The 24,372-nt window shown below is 37.3% G+C and overlaps 1 protein-coding gene across 1 annotated transcript in view; it reads left to right on the top strand.

Moving 5' to 3' along the window:
• The window catches only part of LOC108719696 (contactin-associated protein-like 2), a 1,103,988-nt gene that overhangs the window by 1,004,941 nt on the left and 74,675 nt on the right, over positions 1–24,372 (top strand). The window contains exon 16 of the mRNA XM_041567571.1: positions 14,638–14,808. Coding sequence (XP_041423505.1) covers positions 14,638–14,808 — 171 coding nt within the window. The remainder of the gene's footprint in view (positions 1–14,637; positions 14,809–24,372) is intronic.

Below are 24,372 nucleotides of genomic sequence, written 5' to 3'. Positions count from 1 at the left end.
CCTACCCGCACCCGACCTGGGCCCGCTGCTTCCATTTATTTATAGACCCGCCCCGCAGTGATGTCACAACAGGGCGGGTGGGGCAGGCGTAAGCTGGCAGTACTAGGTACTAGGGGGGTGGGGAGAGCAGGAGAAGAGCTCGACCCGCACCCGCCTGCGACCCGAGCATTTTATCCACGGTAAACCCGCAGGTCCTGCAGGCCTCGGGTCGGCCCGCACATCACTAGTGCAAACACCACAAAGATATAATCAAATTTAGAAAGAGTCCAATAAATATGGACCGCATAGCAGTGTCATCTTCAGAATACTTGCTAGCCAGTCTTTGTTTATGTGTTTTGCACCATCCTGAAGTGTTGTCTCTTTCTGAAAGCACATGAACAGGCAAATTACCTGAGATAGCTGCCTACTCACCAATATTACAACTAAAAAAATACACTTGTTGGGTTAGGAATCAAATTTTACATGGTACAGTGAATTATTTGCACCAGGGCCCGCACATGCGCAAATCTGTGTGCGACGATTGTTTCTGGATGGAGGCCCGGGTGCAGCGCGTGCAGCTAAGCCCCCCCCCCTCTAGAAACAATCGTCGCCCGGGCCCCACGTCAGATAGTTATGATACTGTTTAGAAAAAAAAACGACACCGCAAAAATCATGAGAGAATGCCTACTGCTATAGTCTTAACAAAAGGTTTTATTCTACTGTGAAGTGTGCAAAAAACAGTGTGCAATAAGGAACACAAAGTTACTGAGGTATAGCAACTTAATTATGACTTTGGCAGAGAGCTATGTAAAGGACCTTTCTACGGGAAGTATTAATGGAAGAGAATAACAGACACTGAATCATTCATTCAGAGTCAACTAGAGTCCCACTATTTGATTTATTGTAGCTAAAAAACATTGCAGGAGATTACTGAAACTCAATACTGGCCAATAGTGACTTTGTTCTATTTGGTGCTTGTTATGATGCTAATTTCAGATTACCTACAAGAGATCAGCTTTCCTAAAGAACCTGTATGATTCTTAAAATATAAAGCTTTACTAAAACTTTAAAACACTTGAACATTTTCTACACCAAAATATATGATGTATACTTTATCCAAGGATTCACCCTTGGCATGAAGTAAGACATATCACTGGGCAATAAATGTACCTACTGTTTGCCACTGTTCCCGCCTGACGTTTATGAGAAGAATCAGTCTTGTGTTTATAAACTGATTTACTAAAATCAACCAAATTCATTTGGATTCATCACTATGCAGTCATACCAGTCAGGGATAATGTGAACACGTGTATTAAAAAAACAGGCAACTGTACTGAATACTGATTAGGGTTAATGGCATTTGACAGAAACAACTAAGCCAAATAGTCCTAGAGACAAAATAATCGTCTGTTAATTACTTGCATTAATATACTGCCCATAGTCATTTGTTTTCCAAGGAAAGCAGTCTAAATGTATTGCACACTAGGTGCTTTTAATATAGTAACATAATAGATGATATTGAAAAAAGATACAGGTCCATCAAGTCCAAAGTGAAACCTTTGAAACTGCTGACTGATTCAGAGAAAGGTCAAAAAAGACACCTGAAGCCTTTTCCAATATGTCTCTGGAGGGGTAAAAATTGGTAATATGATCAGTCACTGGATTTACTTTGTACTAAGAATGAGTATAATTAACTTTTTTTCACTTTCTGCTATCCAAACTTCGCTTAAAACTATCTAATGTGTTTACCACTACAACATCCTCAGGGATAGAATGCCAGAACTTTACAGTCCCTATTTTAAAAACATGAAACCTTCTTTCTTATGATTGGAATAGATGTGCTTGTGCCCGCTGGATGGACCTACAGGTAAATAAAGTATTAGAGAAGTTTTTGTATGTTCCCTTGGTAGACAGAATGATCAAATCTTCCCTTTAGTGCAGAGACACACGTAGAGGTTTGTGGAGATTTAGTCACCCATCGACAAATCGCCTCTTTTTCGGGAGACTAATCTCCCCAAACTGCCTTCCCGCCAGCTAGAATCTAAATAGCCGGTGGAATGACACTTGGAGCGAAAGTTTCCTCATGAGGCGACTTCAGACGACTTTGGAAAACAAAGAGCTCTGAGTGCCATCCGTCCGTCGACTTAGATTCTAGGAAGAGGCCATTTTCAAATTATATATTCCAAAGTAAACAACCCCTGCTTAACCAACCTTACCTCAAAACTGAGATCTCCCATAATTGTTTCAGCTTAGTAGCTTTTTTTTAGACTTTCTATATAATTAATAGCCTTGTTGGATTGGAGTCCAAAACTTCAATGAATATTCTAAACAGGGGTTTGGAACCCCTCTCCTCCCATGAATCTATACCCCCTTTTATACAGTTCCAAGCCATGCTGGCCCTTGCTGCTGCTGACATTGCTGACATTGCTTGCTACAGATTCTTTTATTATGCATCCCTTCAAGGACACCCCAATTTGGATGGAATAAATTGGCCTAAATACACACATAAATTATTTACAATACCCTTCCCCAAGGCATTAATAAACAATTTGAATAAAAGCGCAACAAAGGACCTTGTGACATACAACAAAGAAACCAACTCCAAGTAGAGAATGTGCCATTGACAGCCACACTATGGGGCACATCGAGTGAAGGAATAGAATAAAAAATACTTCGAATTTCAAAGTATTTTTTTGGCTACTTCGACCATCGTATTGGCTCTTTAAAAAAAACTTCGACCACCTACTTCGCCACCTAAAACCTACCGAGCATCAATGTTAGCCTATGGGGAAGGTCCCCAAAGGCTTTCCTAGCATTCTTTGATCTAAGGAAAATCGTTTGATCGATGGATTAAAATCCTTCGAATCATTCGATTAGAAGGATTTAATCGTTCGATCCAATGATTTTTCCTTCGATCGTACAAACGAAGGAAATGCGGTAAATCCTTCGACTTCTATATTCGAAGTCGAAGGATTTTACTTCGACGGTCGAATATCGAGGGTTAATTAACCCTCGATATTCGACCCTATGTAAATGTGCCCCTATATATCGATGTATATATCTATATATCCATGTACACACAGCATTATTAAGTCCAACAAACCTTAGTTAAAAATGCACATGATTAAGACAATAACTACCAGGATAAATATACCATCAACATAAATATAACATCAATATAACATAACATAACAATATAACATAACATAATATAACAATATAACATAGCATAAATATAACATCAGCTTTCCTACAGTCCATTGCTACCATACTAGTTGAAAGGGAGGCTGCTAAAATCAGAAAAAACCTTTATCCCTTGCAAGTTGTATGCCTCCAATGATTATGTGTAGGGGGTATAGAACTACAGGGAATACCACTCTTCCTTTGTTTCCTATGACATGAATGTTTGGTAGTTTGGTCATCTATGTGTTACCAAATTGTACAATGTCTCACCAGTAAGGTGGTTTGCCAGTCATTCAAATAACCCAAAACTGCTTTCAGCTTTATTCTCTCCATAAAACATCTTATTTAATGTTGTTGCACTTGTCTGAATGTCTTTAAATTGCAAAGTGTAATATATATTAAAAACACACTCTGCCCTAATATGTTTTTCAATTTAGTTTCTTTTTAAGACTTCCTAGAATATAAACAGAAAAACTAAGTCATTTGCGTTTATATATCCAAACAAGCACAGTTTGCCAACTGGGAAAGACATTATACTGTTTAACTATTTACCAGGCAGTAAGCAGATGTTCTGTGTTTCTTTGGTTGGAAAGCAGACTGTACCTTTTGATGAATTCTACCTACTGTGTCCCCATTAACTTTAATACAAAAGCCCTCCAGTCTCATTGACATAATAGCGCCCTGTGAGATTTGAGCGTAAGCATGAATCTATTCATTATTAGTATTAGTATTATTATCAGCAGCAGCATACTACAAATTATTCTTGTATCTTAAATCCTGTCACCATAGCCGTGAGCATCTAGGTTAAACATCCATTTGGGATTAAGCACATGCCTGTTTGGTGAATGCTGAGCTTCTAAAAGTTTATTGCTTCTTTAAAATCAGTGGGTGGTGAGCAGATCTCCTGATCCTGAAACTAACACTTATTTTGAAAGCAAAATCAGCACTCTCTGCTGCAAGATGAGCCAGGAGTCAATCTATTGAAAGTAGCTCCTTTGATGCCAATAATTTATATCCATGGTGTGCTGTGTAATCGTATTTCTAAGAAAATGGAAATAAATGAATTCAGAAAATTACATTTTTAGCTGAAAAAAAACTTAGGATGATGTTTGGAGACACACAGGGGACAGGGGACAAATTTCTCATAACATCAAAGACTTTTACTGTTTCAAAAAGTCACATATAGAAGAGAGTTGTGTTAATGAGATTTAATGCATTACTTATTCTTTGCCAGGGATACCTTGGAAAGAAGTGAAGTCAACTGATTAAAGCAGACAATGTACATTTTAAAAAAGGAGATGGAAATAATTTAAGATTCCTTGTTGCAAATGTTCACAGATCACCTCTAAGGGTTCAGATATGGTTTGGAAACAATATTTAGAATATGACTGAATTTAAAACCTGCACAAGAGAGATGATTGGCCAAATCCTGAATTATATGCATCCCAACTTTTTTTTTACCATTTTTCTATTTTTAAAAAGATTTATTTTATTTTCTCTTTTCAATTTTTTTTTCTTTGCAATAATCCTTATAGAGATATGTAAACTGGAGGCTCATGGACTGGATGTGACCCTCCATATTTATGGCCACCAGTCTTTTTGTATAGCATAATCATTTTATATCCAGGCACTGAACTTGTGGAATGACAAATAGTTATTTTTAAACATTAGACATTTTCATTGACCGAGTCCCAACATATTCTGCAATGCTTTACAGAAATTACACATCAAGGCAAAGACATTTAAAGACATCCCTTTTAAATTTAAATCAATGTGAGGTCCTGAATCCACTAGCTATGAAAGTGTAGCTACAAAAATGAAAACAGATCTGTGCTCAGATGTGGTAGATGTGGAAGCTACACTATTGGAGTTCTAAGTGAAAGATTACAGTTATTTGTTTCATAATCTTAAATATTTTATTTCATCATTCTGGGGGAAATGATTTAGCAGAAGTACAACATAATAAAAAAAGTTGTAAAATGTTTGTGGTGTGCCATCCTTTATGTTAGAATACAATCAAACCATGAAGGGAAAAAAACACTTACATAAGGTAGAACTGCAAAGGTATTTATTTGAATTAGACAGGAAAGAATTTTTCTTAATAAGGCTTTCATAGACATTCAAAGGAGGTGGGCAGGTCTTTCTAAAATCAGCACAAAGGGGCTATCGCTCTGGAATTTTGTTCCGTCTGTAGGTTCTTGTTCATCAGATGAGAGTGCCTTTGTGATACCCTTTCAGAAAGGCCTGCCTACCTTCTGTATGTATTATTAAAACTGTCAGTCCTGATTGATTTTTAGTGTTGTTATTCTCTGCCTAGATGAGTAGTTAAGCTTTTTAATTTATCTATATTGCTGCATACTGCCATTTACTGACAAAAGCCATGTATTCACCTTTTCAGCTGCTTACATCTGTCAGCCCTGACATCTTGAAATCACTTTTATTTTAATAGACTGCAGGTCTGATAGCGTCTAGGCATTACAAGGCGTTATCTGATCTTATTGTGAGTCCATGGCACATAAATTGATTATTAGATTATAATCACGGATTTCTTATTTAGAGAATCTAAGAGGAGTCAAGTTTATATACTACACTGAACGCAAAAATTAAGATTCTTGGCTATGCTTTTTTTTTACATTATATATACAGTATTGTACCAAAGTAAGAAAAGAGCTAAAAATATGCAGATAGCAGAGTGACAGATCAGTAAATGTGTAGGGGGAATGTTGGCTAAGCAGGGAAATGCAGCCTAGAAAAATATGAAGGCACAATTGCAGTATATAAACAGTATATATATATATATATATATGACAGACGGGCCCTGAAGGGACCGAAACAAGTCTTTAAAATGCTACTTAATAAATATACATGTCAGTATATTCCCCTTGTAAGCAAGGAACGACGTTGCAAAGCAAAATCTTTTTGGTTCAATAGAAGCGTTGGTGTTGAGGTGGGTAAGAAAAGGCATGCTTTTAAGGCTTTCAAGTTAGCTGGGACGGCCAAATCATTTATAAGGTACAAGGAGGCCAACAAATCATGCAAAGAAGCTATAAGGCAAGCTAAAATTGATAAGGAAAATGATATTGCAGCAAGCAGTAAAAATAATCCAAAATTATTTTTTTTTTTTTTAAATATGTTGATAGTAAAAAAATGAAGCAGGAAGGGGTGGGACCTTTAGTTTCAGAGGGGTTCAGCTGGTTGATGAAAACAAAATAACAGCGTAGATTCTGAATTCATATTTTTTGTCTGTCTACACAAATGAGGAACCAGTCCCAATTCTAGTAATACACCTAATGATGCATGGTTCACACATGAGGAAATTCAAAAGAGACTAGAACATGTTAAGATAAACAAAGGTCCGGGGCCAGATGGTATTCATCCCAGGGTACTTAGCCAAACCTCTTAACTTAATTTTTCAGGATTCACTGAGGTCTGGCATAGTGCCAAGAGACTGGCGAATAGCTAATGTGGTGCTTCTATTCAAAAAAGTATCCCGTTCTCAGCCTCAAAATTATAGGCCAGTTAGTCTGACGTCAGTAGTAGGAAAGCTTTTTGAAGGGTTATTAAAGAATAAGATACTGGACTTTATAGCAAATCATAATACTATGAGTGTATGCCAGCATGGTTTTATGCGTAATAGATCTTGCCAGACTAATTTCTTTTTATGAGAAGGTAAGCAGGGACCTCGATTCTGGGATGGCAGTGGATGTGATTTACTTGGACTTTGCTAAAGCATTTGATACAGTGCCACACAAAAGGTTACTGGTTAAATTAAGGAATGTTGGCCTGGAACATAGTACAGTATGTGTACCTGAATAGAGAACTGGCTAAAAGATAGACTACAAAGAGTGGTGGTAAATGGAACATTTTCTAATTGGACCAGTGTTGTTAGTGGAGTACCACACGGCTATGTACTTGTAACAACTTTACCTGGTGGTCTAGCAGGAGGGGGTCTGCAGGGACGCCTGCAGCCCCCTCGGCGGGGACGCCCGCCACGTTGCTCCTCTGGGCCGCAAATGGGAAATGGTTAGGGCGCGCGCGGCGCATCTCTTCCTGCTTTATGTGCGCATGCGCGCTGGCGTGTGACGTCAGTGGCGCGAAATTTAAAAGTATTAAAGGCACCGTTTGGATTTTTTACATTGCCCGTGATAGGATTTTATTCCTGGTGCTTCTGAGCCTTGTGCTATATTCTGAACCTGTTTGATTCCTGTTTTTGACCCCTGCCTGGCTATTTGACTATTCTGACTTCTGGATTCTGACCCTTGCCTGATTACCGACTACCTCTTCTGATTAACCCTCTGATTGACTTCCTGGTTTGACCCTTCCCTGCCTGATAACGTTTATTCTCTGCCTGCCTCGACCCAGCCTGATCTGACTACTCTTTTGCCTAAACGCCTTGTACTACGATCTTCTGTCCAAAGACTTTGCTTTACTGTCGTGCCCCTCTGCTTATCCAGAACCCTCATCTTGCACCTCTCGTTTAAGTCCAGGTGGCATCCAAGTAAGCCGAGGGCTCCTCCCGAGGCCCAAAGGCAGTCACACTACTGGTGAAGCACGAGCCGAGACCAGGGTGCCTGGTGTTTTGTTCTGGTGTTGGGTGCCGACCATGACAGTACTAGGCCCTTTGCTTTTCAACTTGTTTATTAATGACCTGGAGGTGGGCATTGAAAGTACTGTTTCTATTTTTGCAGATGATACTAAATTGTGCAGAACTATAGGTTCCATGCAGGATACTGCCATTTTGCAGAGTGATTTGTCTAAGTTGGAAAACTGGGCAGCAAACTGGAAAATGAGGTTCAATGTTGATAAATGCAAGGTTATACACTTTGGCAAAAATAATATAAATGCAAGTTATACACTAAATGGCAGTGTGTTGGGAGTTTCCTTAAATGAGAACTATCCAGGGGTTTTTGTAGATAACAAGTTGTCTAATTCTGGGCAGTGTCATTCTGTGGCTACTAAAGCAAATAAAGTTCTGTCTTGCATAAAAAAGGGCATTAAATCAAGGGATGAAAACATAATTATGCCTCTTTATAGGTCCCTGGTGAGGCCTTATCTGGAGTATGCAGTGCAGTTTTGGACTCCAGTACTTAAGAGGGATATAAATGAGCTGGAGAGAGTGCAGAGACGTGCAACTAAACCGGTTAGAGGTGTGGAAGACTTAAATTATGAGGGTAGACTGTCAACGTTGGGGTTGTTTTCTTTGGAAAAAAGGCGCTTGCTAGGGGACATGATTACACTTTACAAGTACATTAGAGGACATTATAGACAAATAGCAGGGGACCTTTTCACCCATAAAGAGGATCACCGTACCAGAGGCCACCCATTTAGACTAGAAGAAAAGGATTTGCATTTGAAGCAACGTAGGGGGTTCCTCACAGTCAGGACAATAAGGTTGTGGAATGCACTGTCAGGTGATGTTATGATGGCTGATTCAGTTAATGCCTTTAAGAATGGTTTGGATGATTTTTTGGACAGACAGAATATCAAAGGCTATTGTGATACTAAACTCTATAGTTAGTATAGTTATGGGTATATAGAATTTGTGTAAAAGTAGGAAGGGGTGTGTTATATATATAGTTACATTTTCGGGCTGAAAAAAGACAAAGCCAATCAAGTCCAACCCCTCCAAATAATTGTTCTTCTATAATTGTATTCTTCTAGATCTAAACCTAAAGCTGTGTGTGCTAATAATATTCACTGTACCAAACAATATGCTTTTTAATCAAATTTAATCAAGAGACCCTGTATACAAGAACTTGCGATCTAAAGAAGAATATAATAAGAGGAATGCAATTGGTTTCCAGGTTTTGGTCCAGGTGAACAAAAGGAGAGATATATATTTTATATATTTGGGGTATAATTTTATCAGCAGCCATGACTCTGTATGATTATATAGTAAAGCCTTGTCACATTTTCCAAGGTGTGTTACTTTACTAAAACAGTGAATGAATTTCTTTTCTAAATCTTAAATTTGATTTAATCACATCATAAAGTTACAACAAATGGGCTATTTTACTGTTTCACAGAATGGGAAGCAGATAATAGGCACATATTTTATAGATCTGTGGAATAATACAAGCCATTTGAGTCACAAAGTAACCTTCGGCATGATATTAGAAGACACTGTAACTTTGTTTTTTTTTCACAGAAACAAACGTTAAATTTTTTTTTTAAAGTTTCATAACAGTGGAGATGAAAACAAGGCCTGTCATCCATCTGAGCTTGACTTTATGATAAAGCTTTGGTGATTTAAAGCAGCTATATCAAATTGATATTTTCTCCCAAGCTAGGTCAACATAAAATACAAATAGCATATAAATGAGCTTGGCTTTTATCACTTTCGCGCCTGCATTTTAGAGTGACAGATAAGTGCAGGATTTGACTTGTCATGAAGTAAAAATATTCTTTGCACACAAAACAGGTGCTGTAGAAAGAACAAGGTTCACAGTCAAGATTATGTTTGTGGCACTGAAGCAAGAATTACTATATAGGCCATATCAGTATAAATAATAACTCAATATACAAAAAAAACATATTTCCTGTCCTTTATATTGTGGCACGTGTTTGTAAGACTATAGTATCCATGCTGGATTTAGACATTTTGCATATAACATAGTAACATAGTAAGTAAGGTTGAAAAAAGACACATGTCCATCAAGTTCAACCTCTTTTTTTTATTATTATTTCTGCCTAACTACCAGTTGATCTAGAGGAAGGCAAAAAACCCATCTGAAGCCTCTCCAATTTGCCTCAGAGGGGGAAAAAATTCCTTCCTGACTCCAAAATGGCAATCGGACTAGTCCCTGGATCAACTTGTACTATGAGCGATCTCCCATAACCCTGTATCCCCTCACTTGCTAAAAAGCCATCCAACCCCTTCTTAAAGCTATCTAATGTATCAGCCTGTACAACTGATTCAGGGAGAGAATCTCACATCTTCGCAGCTCTCACCGTAAAAAACCCCTTCCAAATATTTATGCGGAACCTCTTCTAATCGGAATGGGTGACCTCGTGTCAGCTGGAAAGAGCTACTGGTAAATAAAGCATTAGAGAGATTATTATATGATCCCCTTATATATTTATACATAGTTATCACATCACCCCTTAAGCGCCTCTTCACCAGCGTGAACATCCCCAATTTGGCCAGTCTTTCCTCATAGCTAAGATTTTCCATACCTTTCACCAGCTTAGTTGCCCTTCTCTGTACCCTCTCTAATACAATAATGTCCTGTTTGAGCGATGGAGACCAAAACTATACGGCATATTCTAGATGGGGCCTTACAAGTGCTCTATACAGTGGAAGAATGACCCCCTCCTCCCGTGACTCTCTGCCCCTTTTAATACAGCTCAAGACCTTATTTGCCCTTGATGCTGCTGACTGGCTACAGCCAAGTTTATCATCTACAAGGACTCCAAGGTCCTTTTCCATAATGGATTTGCCTAGTGCAGTCCCATTAAGGGTATAAGTGGCTTTTTCCATAATGGATTTGCCTAGTGCAGTCCCATTAAGGGTATAAGTGGCTTGGATATTTTTACATCCCATGTGCATGACTTTACATTTATCAACATTGAATCTCATTTGCCACTTAGCTGCCCAGATTGCCAGTTTGTCAAGATCGTGTTGCAAGGATGCCACATCCTGGATGGAATTATATATGGTATAAGATTATTCAGAAACCTACAATACAGAAAGCCCCATGCTATTCCATGTGCTTCCTGATAAACAATCAGTTCATTTTAAACTTAAATTGCTCACGCTACGTAGGAATCACTGATTTGTACATGACTTGTAGCATAAATCCTATTTGGTTAACAAAGTTTCTGATTCTTTTTGTTTAACAAAAATTGAGCAACTAAAACTTTGCCAATGTACATTTTTTACTACATATACAAGGGGCATATAAAATAATAATATTTGAATATTGGAACATTGGAACGTTTTATAATCTGATGAAGTACTGAAGGAGATATCCCTATAAAAAATCGGGAGTGATATTTAGAAAAACAGGCAATTTAAAAAAAATTGTTTGTAGTTACATTACAACTAAATTGACAGAGATAAAAAAGAGAAAGGGATAAATGGAAAGATATATTCTATTTCTCTAAAAGCACAAATGCCATGAAAATTATTAAAAGATCCTATTATAAAAAGTACAACCATAAAAACAATGAACGATGCAATAAAAATATGAGTATCTCTAAAACCTCTCAAAATTTTAGTTTTTCTGACAATTGCTAGACAAAAGAAATCTGAAAACCTCTAAAAGTCTTAATGGTTAAAAAATCTCGACTGATTTCTATAGGTCCTCGACTACTGTTACTTGGAGTTTTGTATTAGAGTTTTTAATAGTTTTTACAATTTTTTGAGTTTTAGAAAATGAAAAAACGTTTCTTTTTAGAAAATTAAAAAAATATGATTTGTGAAAAACAGATATCCAAATTTAGTAAATCAGCTCCATAGTGTGTCAAGTTTTTTAAAGAGAAACACAACAAAAACCCACAGGGAATGACATTTTGGAGCAATGAGATTGTGAGTAAAAATTGGAGAACTGATTTGATAAGAAAAACACTCAAAAGAGAAATAGATGGATATACAAACTATAAACATTTTAACCTTTAGGTGTTAATATTGATATAAATTTGAGAGCATTTCTCGGATGTCTTTTATGGTGTTTTATTCTGTCTTAATTAATTTTAAAGGGGTAACTTAAGTGTTTTCTATTCATATATTTATCTACCATATTTGCCTGTTTGTTATTTATTGCTTGAAACTATGTCTCATATATACAAATGATTATGCAGTTAGGAGAAATGTGCGAGTAAATGAAAAAATACCAGGGCACAAGCTATTTTTAGGGAACTTGGTGTAAAAGGTTTGCCACGAAGTATTGTGAGAGTAAAAATGTAAAATATGCAGATGGTGCCTCCCTATGGCACGAATAGTGTGGGCAGCGCCGATTCTGGGGCTGCAGCAGCCCAGATGCCGCCCCCCTCCTCTCCTGCTCTGCGCTTAAAAATTATCATCGGAGCGGGTCTAAGGGGGCAGTATCACTAGTGCATTGAGCGCAATGGCGCTCTCTGCACTAGCAGAGACGGATTTCCGGGTTAAAAGCCGGAAGTTCGGCTCTTAAAGGAATTGTTAAGTGTAAAAATAAAAAGTGGATAAATGGATAGGCTGTGCAAAATAAAAAATGTTTCTAATATAGTTAGTTAGGCAAAAATTTAATATATAAAGGCTGGAGTGACTGGATATCTGACATAACAGAACATAGCCCAACTTCCTGCTTCTCAACTCTCTTGGTTTGACTGTTGCTATTGAATCTGAGCTGAATGCTGAAGATCAATTGCAAACTCACTGAATAGATATGTACCATGTGGCCCCCCTTCAAGTCGCTGACTAGCTCAGAGTTAGAGAGCTGAAAAGCAGGAAGTAGTGTTCTGGCTATTATGTTACTCATACAGTTACTCCAGTCTTTATACATTACATTTTTGGCTAACTAACTATATTAGAAACATTTTTTATTTTGCACAGCTATTTACACAGTTTTTATTTTCATGCTGAACTATTCCCTTAAAGTTACAAGAGGCGGCTTTTTGCAGCCCCTTGTAAGTGGCCGCTCCCTGCCGCCTGAGGCAAGGGTCTCACCTTGCCTCATGGCAGAAGCGGCCCTGAGTGTGGGAGAAGTGTGGGAAGCACAAAAAGTGTGGGAGAAGGAAGCAGGGACAAGGAGGATACCTCTGAGGAAGCTGCCAACTGTGAAATCTGTCAGGCGAATGGCATACCTGGTACAGAGTGCAGTGGAACATGAGGAGGCTGGGCAATGTCCATAAAGTTACCTTTACACAGAAGAACTCTGTTTGGGAACACGGTGATAATTTAATCTTACTACATGTGCTGACCAAAATGTTTTTATGTAAGTGCAATACTTCTTTAAATTAAAACAGAAAGCTCCCGGAGACATATGATATGCCTTTTTAAGAATTTACTTCTAGTAAGTTGCCACCTGCACTGGGGATGGGAAGCTGACACAGTTATTTGAAATAAAGCACATTCTGTTTTAAATATAGGGAAGGTTGAATTACTATATGGGTGGTATATAGCATATTAATAAGTAGCTAATTTGGAACACATGGATGTTACTTGTAATCAACCTCATTTGCAGTGCCATTGCAAGTTTAAGATCAAGGAAGTGTGCAAAAAAGATTGGCTAAAAAAGGGGACTTATTACAAAGGGTTCACCTTGGTTTTAAAAAATGTTCTTAGTCAAGATTACGTTTGTGTCACTAAAGGAAGAATTGCTATATACCTGTAAGCCATATCAGTATAACAAACAACTCAATATACAAAAAAAACAAATTTCCTGTCCTTCAAAGTGTTCCATGACCTGTATTAAAGCACTCAACTCAACTCAATATACAAAAAAAACAAATTTCCTGTCCTTCAAAGTGTTCCATGACCTGTATTAAAGCACTTTCCCTTCAGAACTTGTGCTTTTATATGGTCATGTAACTCATTGATGACTTATAATATCCTTGTATTTTACAACAAGGGGTACATTATTCACTGTATAATAGATGTGTTTCTAAATTCATAGTAAATGTCTAAATGTCATAATTGCCCACAATATATTTTCACTGGGAAAACTGAAGTGATCAAAGCTCCCTTCTTCACTTGGAGCCAGTTCCCATTAATTCAAAAAAGGAAACAGGCTGCTTCTGGCAGTTTTTGAAACTGTCATACATACTGTGCTAGAGCACTTTCAAGTTCACAAGTGATCCCCATGTAACAACCCCTGTGTGTGTCCTATAAAGTCCCTAAAAGTCCTGCAGCAGGTCACATACCCACTGAATACACATAAACCACATTGTACTCTCGGCCAGATTGTACTTGATGTCTGGACCATGCAAGTGGCCGGCTGTGTCCTTTAGCTACAGCGGGGTAGGTTACAGGTGGAAAATTAAGAAGGAGAAAAATTTAAATGTACTTTTCCCCATGTACAATGAACCCCAAGTGACGTCACTTTCCGGTCTATGCAAGGCTTACTACAGAGTGCAGGTCAGGTGCAGTCATTCAGGAATAAGAAATCAGGTAAGAGGGTGTGGGACGGCTTATGGTAAACTGGTATGGGTTGAACCTGGGTCTTCAAAAACAGATCTATACCATAGAAGGCACATTTCATATTCCTATTCAAATGAATAGTTAGAGGTTGAAGTTGGCTGTGTGTGCCATTAGGTTTTATTTTCATGCTGTGCAGCCAGGTTTTCTAGAAGCCCCAGGAATTTGGTACAGAGTGACTGGAAATATATTACTGTTTCTAAATGTCCCTTGACTCAGACATAACATTATTTTCAATCAAACAAAACAGAAGTATCCAGTGGTTATAACTAAATGTTCTTTTGCTATTTGAGTTGTGAAAGGCCACCAAGTTGAAAGCTTTTATCTAATACAAGTTTGCATTTTGTTCTGATTAACAGAGAATTACTGGAATGCTGCATCCTTCACAACGCCATCTTCATATCTGCATTTCTCCACATTTCAAGGTGAGACCAGTGCTGATATTTCATTCTACTTCAAAACGTCAGCACCTGATGGAGTCTTTCTGGAAAACAGAGGAAAAACTGATTTCATCAAATTAGAATTAAAATGTAAGTCATTTAATTAATTTTTATATTATAAAGAATTTTATAAATTAAAGGGGGTAGTTCATCTTCAAACAACTAGTTGTTTTCAAATAGATCACCAGAAATAACGACTTTTTCCAATGACTTTCTATTTTCTATGTATCACTGTTTTTCTAATATTGAAGTGTAAAGTGTCATTTTCACCTGCAGCTCTGGGAGGGGGGCCCGCCGACCCTGTAAACTGCTCTAAATGGATACATGAAGGAGCACATTTGCTTAGCTCGAGTGAAGGAATAGAATAAAAAATACTTCGAATATCAAAGTATTTTTTTGGCTACTTCGACCTTCGACTACGACTTTGAATCGAACGATTCAAACTAAAAATCATTCGACTATTCGATAGTCGAAGTACTGTCTCTTTAAAAAAAAACTTCGACCCCCTACTTCGCCACCTAAAACCTACCGAACCTCAATGTTAGCCTATGGGGAAGGTCCCCATAGGCTTTCTAGCCAATTTGTGATCGAAGGAAAATCATTTGATCGATGGATTAAAATCCTTTGAATCGTTCTATTCGAAGGATTTAATCGTTCGATCAAACGATTATTCCTTCGATCGTTCGATCGAACGAATATCACTAAATCCTTCGACTTTGATATTCGAACTCGAAGGATTTAGCTTCGACAGTCGAATATCGAGGGTTAATTAACTGTTAACTGTTGATAATTAATCTTTGTCTAGGCTGAGCAGAATCTCTGGGTTTCATTAAAGGAGAAGGAAAGCTACGGAGGCATTTTATTGCCAATAGATTAGCTGCAACAGTGCAAGCTAGAATGCTATATTTATTCTGTAGAATGTTTTACCATACCTGAGTAAAATGCTCTAGAAACTCTCTGTTTGTTTAAGTTAGGAGCTGCAGTATTAATGTGGTGTTACATCACTTCCTGCCTGAGTCTCTCCCTGCTCTGGGCTCAGATTACAGTAGAGAAGGGAGGGGGGAGGGGAAGAGGAGCAAACTGAGCATGCTCTTGCCCAGGGCAAAAAGGTTTAAGCTGAAGGCAGGAAGTCTGATACAGAAGCCCATGTGTACACAATAGAAGGAAAGAAATGCAGTGTTTCTTTTGACAGGGGACTCAGAGGAACATTACTTTGGGGGTTTACTGGTATATTTAGATTGGCCTTTCTGATAAGGCTTACTTAGTTTTAACCTTTCCTTCTCCTTTAAATGGGCGGTTCACCTTTAAGGTAACTTTTATTATGTTATAGAACAGCCAATTCTAAGCAACTTTTCAATTGGTTTTCATGATTTATTTTTTTATAGTTTTATAGTTATTTCCTTTTTCTTCACTCTTTGCAACTTTCAAATGGGCATCGCTGACTCCCTGTAAGGCTACAAATGTTATTGATCCTTCTATTCAGGCCTTCTCCTATTCATATTCCAGTTTCTTATTCAACTCAATACATGGTTGCTAGGGTTATTTGGACCCTAGTTACCAGATTGCTTACGATGCAAATTAAAGAGCTGCTGAATAAAAAGATAAATAACTCAAAAACTACAAATAGTAAAAAATTAAAACAAATTGCAAATTGTCTCAGAATTATAATTCTCTACATTATACTAAAAGTTACCTCAAAGGTGAACAACCCCTTTAAAGGCAGCTATTAGAATTTATACAATAGTGTTAATACTCCAGAGAGGCTGCAGAGAAATGTAACAACTAAATGTTGTAAAATTGTAACAGTTCAGAGTCTGCACCTGAATTACTGAGCTGCCAGACTGACAGAGACAGGAACATTCAACTTTAAACTTGGATTTTGGAAAAACAGTAAAACATAAATAATGGAAAGTGATTGGAAAAAGTCTTTAGTTCTTGGGAACAATCTAAAAACAACTGAACTGAAAAAAGTGTTTGGAAGGTGAACAACCCCTTTAAGAGAGTTGGATCAACTGAACTAGGTGATCTGTGAAATTCTGACCCCTAACCACACTGTTTTGTTATTTTATTGATTTGCCTTATTGTATTTGTGATTGTATTGCAGTATTATGCTTGCATTGTTGTTCATTGCATTTGACAGTTTGGAAATTACATTTTTAGCATTCATTAGAAAGTGTGCTTTCCAAAAAGTCTGTAGCCCTGCCTGGACTGTCAGTGCAGATGTTTGCAGGGGTTTGTTATCCTTCACATCTGGAGGCAGGGCAAACGTCTCAACTCCTCAGCAGCAAGTAAGATATATAGTAGGAGGAGTTGAAGATAGAATAGAAGACATATCAAGAAGAATGCAGAATATCCTACATCTAACAGGGTGGGACTAGTCTTCAAGAAAAAGAATTGTTGGTAAGTCCAAAATCCCCCTTTCTCTAGCATCCCTGTAGTTAGTGGACCTGTAGGATGGGCCTTTAGTCTTGAGAGGGTATGGCAGCTTGCAGCACTTTGCGTCCTTTGGCCGCCAATTCTGAGATGATAGAATTTAGTGAATGTGTGCATTGGCCCCCAGATGTCTGCCTTGCAGATCTGTACTACTGATGCCACATTTCTTAGTGAACTTAGAAACACAAAACAACTACAAACTTAAATTCAGTGTCTGAAAATCCTTAATACAATATTCTGCCTTTAATATATTCCAGTAAACAAAATTCCATACCAGATATCAAAAAAGGCCAGGTATATAAACTAGGGATGCACCAAATACACTATTTTGGATTCGGCCGAACCCCCAAATCCTTCGCAAAAGATTTGTCTGAATACCGAATCGAATCCTAATTTGCATATGCAAATTAGGGGTGGGAAGGGGAAAAAATTTTACTTCCTTGTTTTGTGACGAAAAGTCACGCAATTTCCCTCCCTGCCCATAATTTGCATATGAATCCTGGATTCGGTGCATCCCTAATATAAACCCCAAGCCCTATCGCAAGTGAGAGATAAACAGGCTTAATTCAATAAAGAAAGTCAAAAGGCTCATCCTTGTCGATTGTTGGTCTGGGTGCATAAGCCCTGAACCCGTATCTTAAGCGAGCAAAACTCATCAAACGAAGAGGCTTAATCACACCTTCCACCATCTGGATGTCCATTAAAACTTCGATTTTTCATCCATTTTAAAACAATTGGCCTGATGCGTTTCGTGTGAATGTGCACTTAGTCATAGGCACAACCAAGTTAAGAGTAACACAGCTTAAATATCACTAGTGAAGACACATCATAATTAGGTTCCCTCCCAACTCAGACGTATATCAAATGCTGCCGCAGTGATTATACAGTTAAATTTAACAAATAAATAAGTAATAACAAGGATTAAGACAGATTTATAATATATTGACATCCTAAACAAACTTGAGATCACGAGAAGCAAATATGCTAATTCTTCATTAGAGATGCAACATTGTACAAATTAAAAAACCCCTCCATCCCCTTAATAACCAAACTTCAGATCCATCTCTTTAATATACATAAGTCAGGGTCTATAAGTAACAACTAATATTGAATTGGGCCCATTTGGATAACGGGTCCGGAGTAAAAAAAAATCCATTTGACCCCTGCATAAATAGACTTAGCAGACAAATAACCACCATTCTCATCTGGAAAGTATCCTGTCTACCACGTGGATTTGTAATTAGTTTTAATTTTTTATTATTTGTGGTTTTTAAGTTAATATTTTATTCAGCAGCTGTCCAGTTTGCAATTTTAGTAATTTGGTTGCCAGGTCCAATTTTCCCTAACAGCAACGCATTGATAGGGAAAAGAGACTGGGATATAATTAGGAGAGGGCCTGAATATAAATATAAAGAGTAATTAAAAGCAGCAATAACAAAAAATGCTTACAGAGCATTCATTTTTAGATGGGGTTAGTGACCCACATTTGAGAGCTGGAAAGAGCCAGAAGAAGAAGAAGGCAAATAATTGGAAAAACTTAAAAAAAAATAAACAAGGAAGACCAATTGAAAAGTTGTTAAGAACTGGCCATTCTATAACATACTAAAAGTTAACTTAAAGGTAAACCCATCCTGCTTAGCTAAGCAAGTCTGTTCAATACCAGTTTCAACATAGTGCCATTTTCTACCTGCGACCCTAAATCGCCATTCTTCTCCAGCACATCTCCCAAAAAATATTTCTTTTTAAATCAATTAAAGTCTTTTTAAATCAATTAAAGTGTCTAAGACATCAAAATCAATAGAAGGAGAAAAGGAGAGACCTTTGGACAAAAGTGATCATTGAGAGTTAGTCAATTTGTCAAGACAAATTTAAAACATATGCACCTTTTGCGCTCACAAAGCCTGTAACCTTGATGTCCCTCTCTTGTAACCCTGTCATTGTCCATCAGACTGATACGCTCCCCACCTCAATGTTCTGAGCTTCTGCCCTATTTCCGGTCTAGATACAACTCGTTTGGACGCAAAGACATGTCGGATGCAGGGGCTCTAGCTCTATTAGACCTGGGAAACTGGGTAATGATTTTGAATCCATATTAATGTACTTTATATTTCACAATCATGCTGTGGAGAGAGAGAGAGAGAGAGGACACAGGAGCAGACGGAAGTAGTATTGTCCAACAAAGATAAATCATCCTCCGTACTAGAAAACCTAACATGCTTAGCATGCTGAGCACCCTTCAAAACAGACTTGCAATTGCTGGACCTTGACCACTCACTGGTCCGATCATAGTTTTTAAAGGGATAGTTCCTTACATAAACACATCCCTCCTCATAATCATGTTTATGGCAAAATGACGATAGTATAATATCTTGGTTAAAGTGAAAATTGGAGACAACTTTGGGTAAAAATGACGGTTTAGTATTATCTTGTCCTGGAATAGAACTAGCCAAAGTTCCCTGACCGATAATGCTCCTACTTCTGAGACCCTCCTAGCTGATTTAATGGCCACTAGAAAGGCTACATTCCAGGTAAGCCACTTCAGTTCTACTGATGCTAGGTGTTCAAAGGGATGGTCCTTGCAAGGCCTGGAAAGCTTAATTAAGATCCCAGGGGGGAATAAGGTCTTTGTAAGATGCTAAAGGCCCCTTGGTGGAACAGTCTGATCTCAGGCTTGTCCTCCCACTGTTTATGATGAAGTGCCAAGATGGAGGAGTGCCGAGAATAGAGGGACCTAAGCAATGTTCCCTCTAAGGTGTGCACACACAAATCTTGAGGCCAGTGCACACAACAAATTGAGTTTGCACAAATAATTTTGTGTAAAAACTTGAATCAATTCTGCCCTGAGCACACAGTTTTTAAAAACTGTGTGCAAAAGATTTTTTTTGTGCATATAGTCAAAAGGAATTAGAGGAAATATTGGACCCAAGTTTTTGTGAAGGTTGTGAGCCAAAAACTCCACAATATCTTGTTTTGTGTAGGTGTGCCAATTGACCCTTTGGCCTTGGCACAGGAAATAAAGTAACGCCAGATCCTGTAGTATGCTTAGGTTGTGACAGGATTTGTGGCCTGAAGCCAAACGTCTACAGTCCATTGTGAATAGCTTCTACTGGCCCATGTGGAGTTTTCAAGTTCCAGGCCATTAAATGTAACTGTATGAACAAGGCTGAGCATAGTGATAGAGTCCAAGGTTTGCAAATGTTTATATTGATCAGATCCGCGTACCAGGTTTTGGTGATCACTTTGGGGAAAAAGGACAAGGGCTGGAATGTGTATTCTAGATGAAAAGTCCAAGGAATGACCAGCGCATCTATGCATGCTGCTTTTGGGTCCTCTGGAGCAGTATACATGTTACTTGTCATTGTAGGAGGATGCAAGCATGTCGGTGTCCCCAACCTTTCCACTAACTGAAATGTCTATGGATGTAGTTCCTCTTGTTCTACTGTTTTGCTATTTAGGTAGTATACCTCCCAATTTAGCACCCCAGGTATATAGACTGCAGAGATCGCTGGTACATTGGTTTTCACCCAGTGAAGCAGATGTGACACCTCCTTTCAGACTTGCATGCTCTGGGTGCCACCCTGCTTGTTGATATATGCTATGATGGTGTCCAACTGAACTGTTAGTGGTCTGGACTGAAGTAATGGAGTCAATTTGTGGACGGCATTCCAGACTGCTCTGAGGCCCCCCCACCACCCATGCTGACCTTTTTGACGTCAGAGGGGGGTCAACAACTAGAAGAGACAAATTTCAGGTCTGTAAGTTTTTTTTACCAGGGGCATTTTTCCAGTCCCTGGTAACCAGTGGTGTGCTGCTGCCTGAGGCCATTTTGTAAACCTATATGCCACATATTTGGGTAAATCTATGCATATTGTGCAATACACTGTCTGGACTCCAGGCATTCATATTTAGGGTGTTTTATCTGGTTACCTAATTATATGTGGGAAATGTGATACTGTAAGCTTTGATGTCATTTTTCAAAAATTTCACAAATTTTTATGTGATAATTTTATGAAAGAATTGCAAATTGGTACTTTTGAGTAGAAAGGTTTGGAGGTTTGGCCTTGAAATCCGAAGTATGCAGTTTTATGGAGCAGTGCTTTGGAAATTTGGTAGTGTACTACTTTAGTTTGTGACCTATATAAGTGAGAAATTTCCATAAAACTATATATATATATATATATATATATATATATATATATATATATATATATATATATATATATATATATATATATCACTGTATATTTGGTATTGGTGCTTTCAAGAGACATAGAAATGTCAAAATCTGCTGTGCATAAAATAAATTATACTTCTGATATATGTTTTTATGTTATGGAGAACATGATTGATTCATTTGTTAGAAGTCTATATCAGAAGTGGAATTATACCAGTTCAAGCACATTTGGAAAGGTAAGGTTGTCTTTAAAAAATTATATATAATTTTCCTGGGCAAATTAACCCATACCCCCCCCCCCCCCAGGGAAAGACCACCAAATCGGCCAACTCAGTCGGTAGTAAAAAGAGTTGAATTAAAAATAAGCAAGAAAAAACCAAGGTGATTTAATAGATAAAAGAACATCAAAAGTGTTGAAGGGCTATTGTTTGTAGACATGGGGATTGTAACCATGATCAAAATTATATTTTCACATATATAAGTATATACACATACATATATTAAACTAACTTGAAATCTTGAGATTACTGTAACCTTGAAAATTATGCTTGTCATCCAAGCTACTAAAGGCTTTTTTCAGTCTTTAATCATAGTGCTCCATCCCTTTTTAAGTTTAGATGCACTTTTCTGCACCCTTTCCAGTTTTGAAACGTCCTTCTAAAGCCTGAGGTTTATATCTCTTGAGTCAATGTAATTTTTATGCAAGGAATACTGTATTTACATTAGTAGATGTTGACACTGCCTACAGTTGCACCAAAATCCCCAAATCCTTCTCAATAAGGGAATCCATGAAATAGTAGATATTGAATGTATAACTAACAATTGTTATTTTTACATCTGTCAATTCAAATCTTTCTGCAAACAGTGCCCTTTTTAGAGGGTGAGCCACAGTTCTACAGCTGCTCCAAAACTGTGCACGCTGCCTTGGTGTACAATTTAGGTTTGTGCAATTTATTATCAGCAATAATAGAAACCTTACTTAAAATGCCAAATTTAAGATCAATTATGTATTGAATAAACAGCCAAGGACCTACCTTTGAGTTCCATTTACTGCCAATCTTAACTTTCAGCCAATACTCTAATCAAAATAAAATATTATGTTTGAGGACAATATTCATTAATTCAATCAGTAACCTGCTGGCTGATTGGTTGTTATAGGTAAATAGATTTGTAGCAAACTATGCACATTTAATTAAGCAACATAATTTATATTTAATATGTCTAATATGTGGCAGAGATACACAGATATAAGTCTTGCTCACATCTAGTAACCCATAGCTACAAATCAGATATTTGTATTGAAACAGCTGACCAGTAATGCTACCTGCTGATTGGTTGCTGTGGGTTACAAGACTAGTAGCAAACGTAACTTCAGTTTTTACATTACCCCCTGTGTCTTCATTACTCCAAATTGTTTCTGCAACATAATCTCAAAGGAGACCATATTATGATCACTATTCCCTAAATGCTCATCCACGCTAATGCTGGAGATACCATTGATATTATTAGTTATTAGAAGATGTAAAGCAACATCTATCCTAGGTTACAAAATTACCTACTGCGAAAAATGTAATTTAGCATATTTACATGTCTGCTTTTTCTGACTTGTCTACCTCATTACTCCAGTCATATTGTGATATTTGAAGTCACCCCAAAATTACAAATTGAAATGTATTTTCTTTGGACTATTTTTTCCATCGTATTAGAGCTATTTAGTTATTTTTAATGGGAAAACATGTTGTTTGTTCATGATTTAACCCATTCCTTGCAGACTTGTCTAGTGAATTTGTGCATGGTCAGCTACAAACGACAAATTGCATTTTTTTTTGCTGAGACTCCAATGATGATGTGATTGAATGTGGATTACTTTGGATCTCCGTGACAGTGATGTGGGAACTGAATGCAGCATTCTGCTAGTTAGCATCCTGCATGGCATTTAAAGATTAGGGTATAAAATAGAGAGGGATTGAAGGAACCTGTGACAAGCCTTTATTAGATTGAGACCAATGAAATTCTATATTGCACAGCTGAGAATTCATTCGCATTTGTATGCACCAAGTACTAGGAAGCAAGAAATGCTGAAGATAGAAGAACCTGAAGCTTACAATGTCAAACTTGTGTCTGTAAACAGCTTGTTTTTATTTGTTTTCCAAGTAATAAAAGCCAAAGGCTTTTGATTCCTTGGATTTGTATTTTTTTTACTTACAATGATACAAATATACAAAGAATTAGTATTAATTAAACTCAGGTTTACTTGATTTGTCATGTCATTTATAATCTTGTTATTTGTCAAACTACTTCAATTACAGTACATACCTAATCTTCACATCAAAAAACTGTGTATTGGCTTATTCCGTGTGTTCTTATAAGATACTTGTATGCAGTGTAAAGAGCAGAATCAGTACAACAATCACATTAATGCTTAGAGGTATCTTCAGGGAGTAATTGTCTGTTTAGTTAGTTACAATATATATTTATAGGATTAACGGTTGCTTACTTTTTTCTCACAGAGCTTAATTTCTATACCACCCATTCCTATGTGCATTAGCCTGTCCCAGTTTCACACCTGATAAATAAATTATACCCTGAGACAAAAATAAAATTCTCCGCTAAAGCCAAAAGTTATTTCCAACAGATATTTACATATTTGACTACATTTAGAGGTAATTTTTCCTTTGCCATTTTTCAAGAAGACAATTTGCTCTTGAAAATATATTTTGTTAGAAAATATCTACATTATTGTTTGTTTATAACGCACACCATGGATGTTTTACTCACCAGAAAAACATACTTTATTTTACATCCACAAAACAAGAAATCAAGCTATTATTTTTGGAGTGTGCACTCTAGGGAAAGCAAGAGCAATCTTTAATGGACCATTATGATTCAGGTACACTGAATTCTGGAAACTAATATCACATTTGCAAACACACTAATGCTGATTTTGTCCATTTATAATTTCTGTTTATGTATTAAGTAATTTGAAACCCCTCACTTTATTAAGAGGAGCAAATGTATCTGTTTTATAATCACAACTGGAATCTCTA

Source organism: Xenopus laevis, chromosome 6S (assembly GCF_017654675.1).
Source record: "Xenopus laevis strain J_2021 chromosome 6S, Xenopus_laevis_v10.1, whole genome shotgun sequence".
NCBI classification, from domain to species: Eukaryota; Metazoa; Chordata; class Amphibia; order Anura; family Pipidae; genus Xenopus; species Xenopus laevis.
This window is presented reverse-complemented; position numbering and strand designations above follow the sequence as displayed.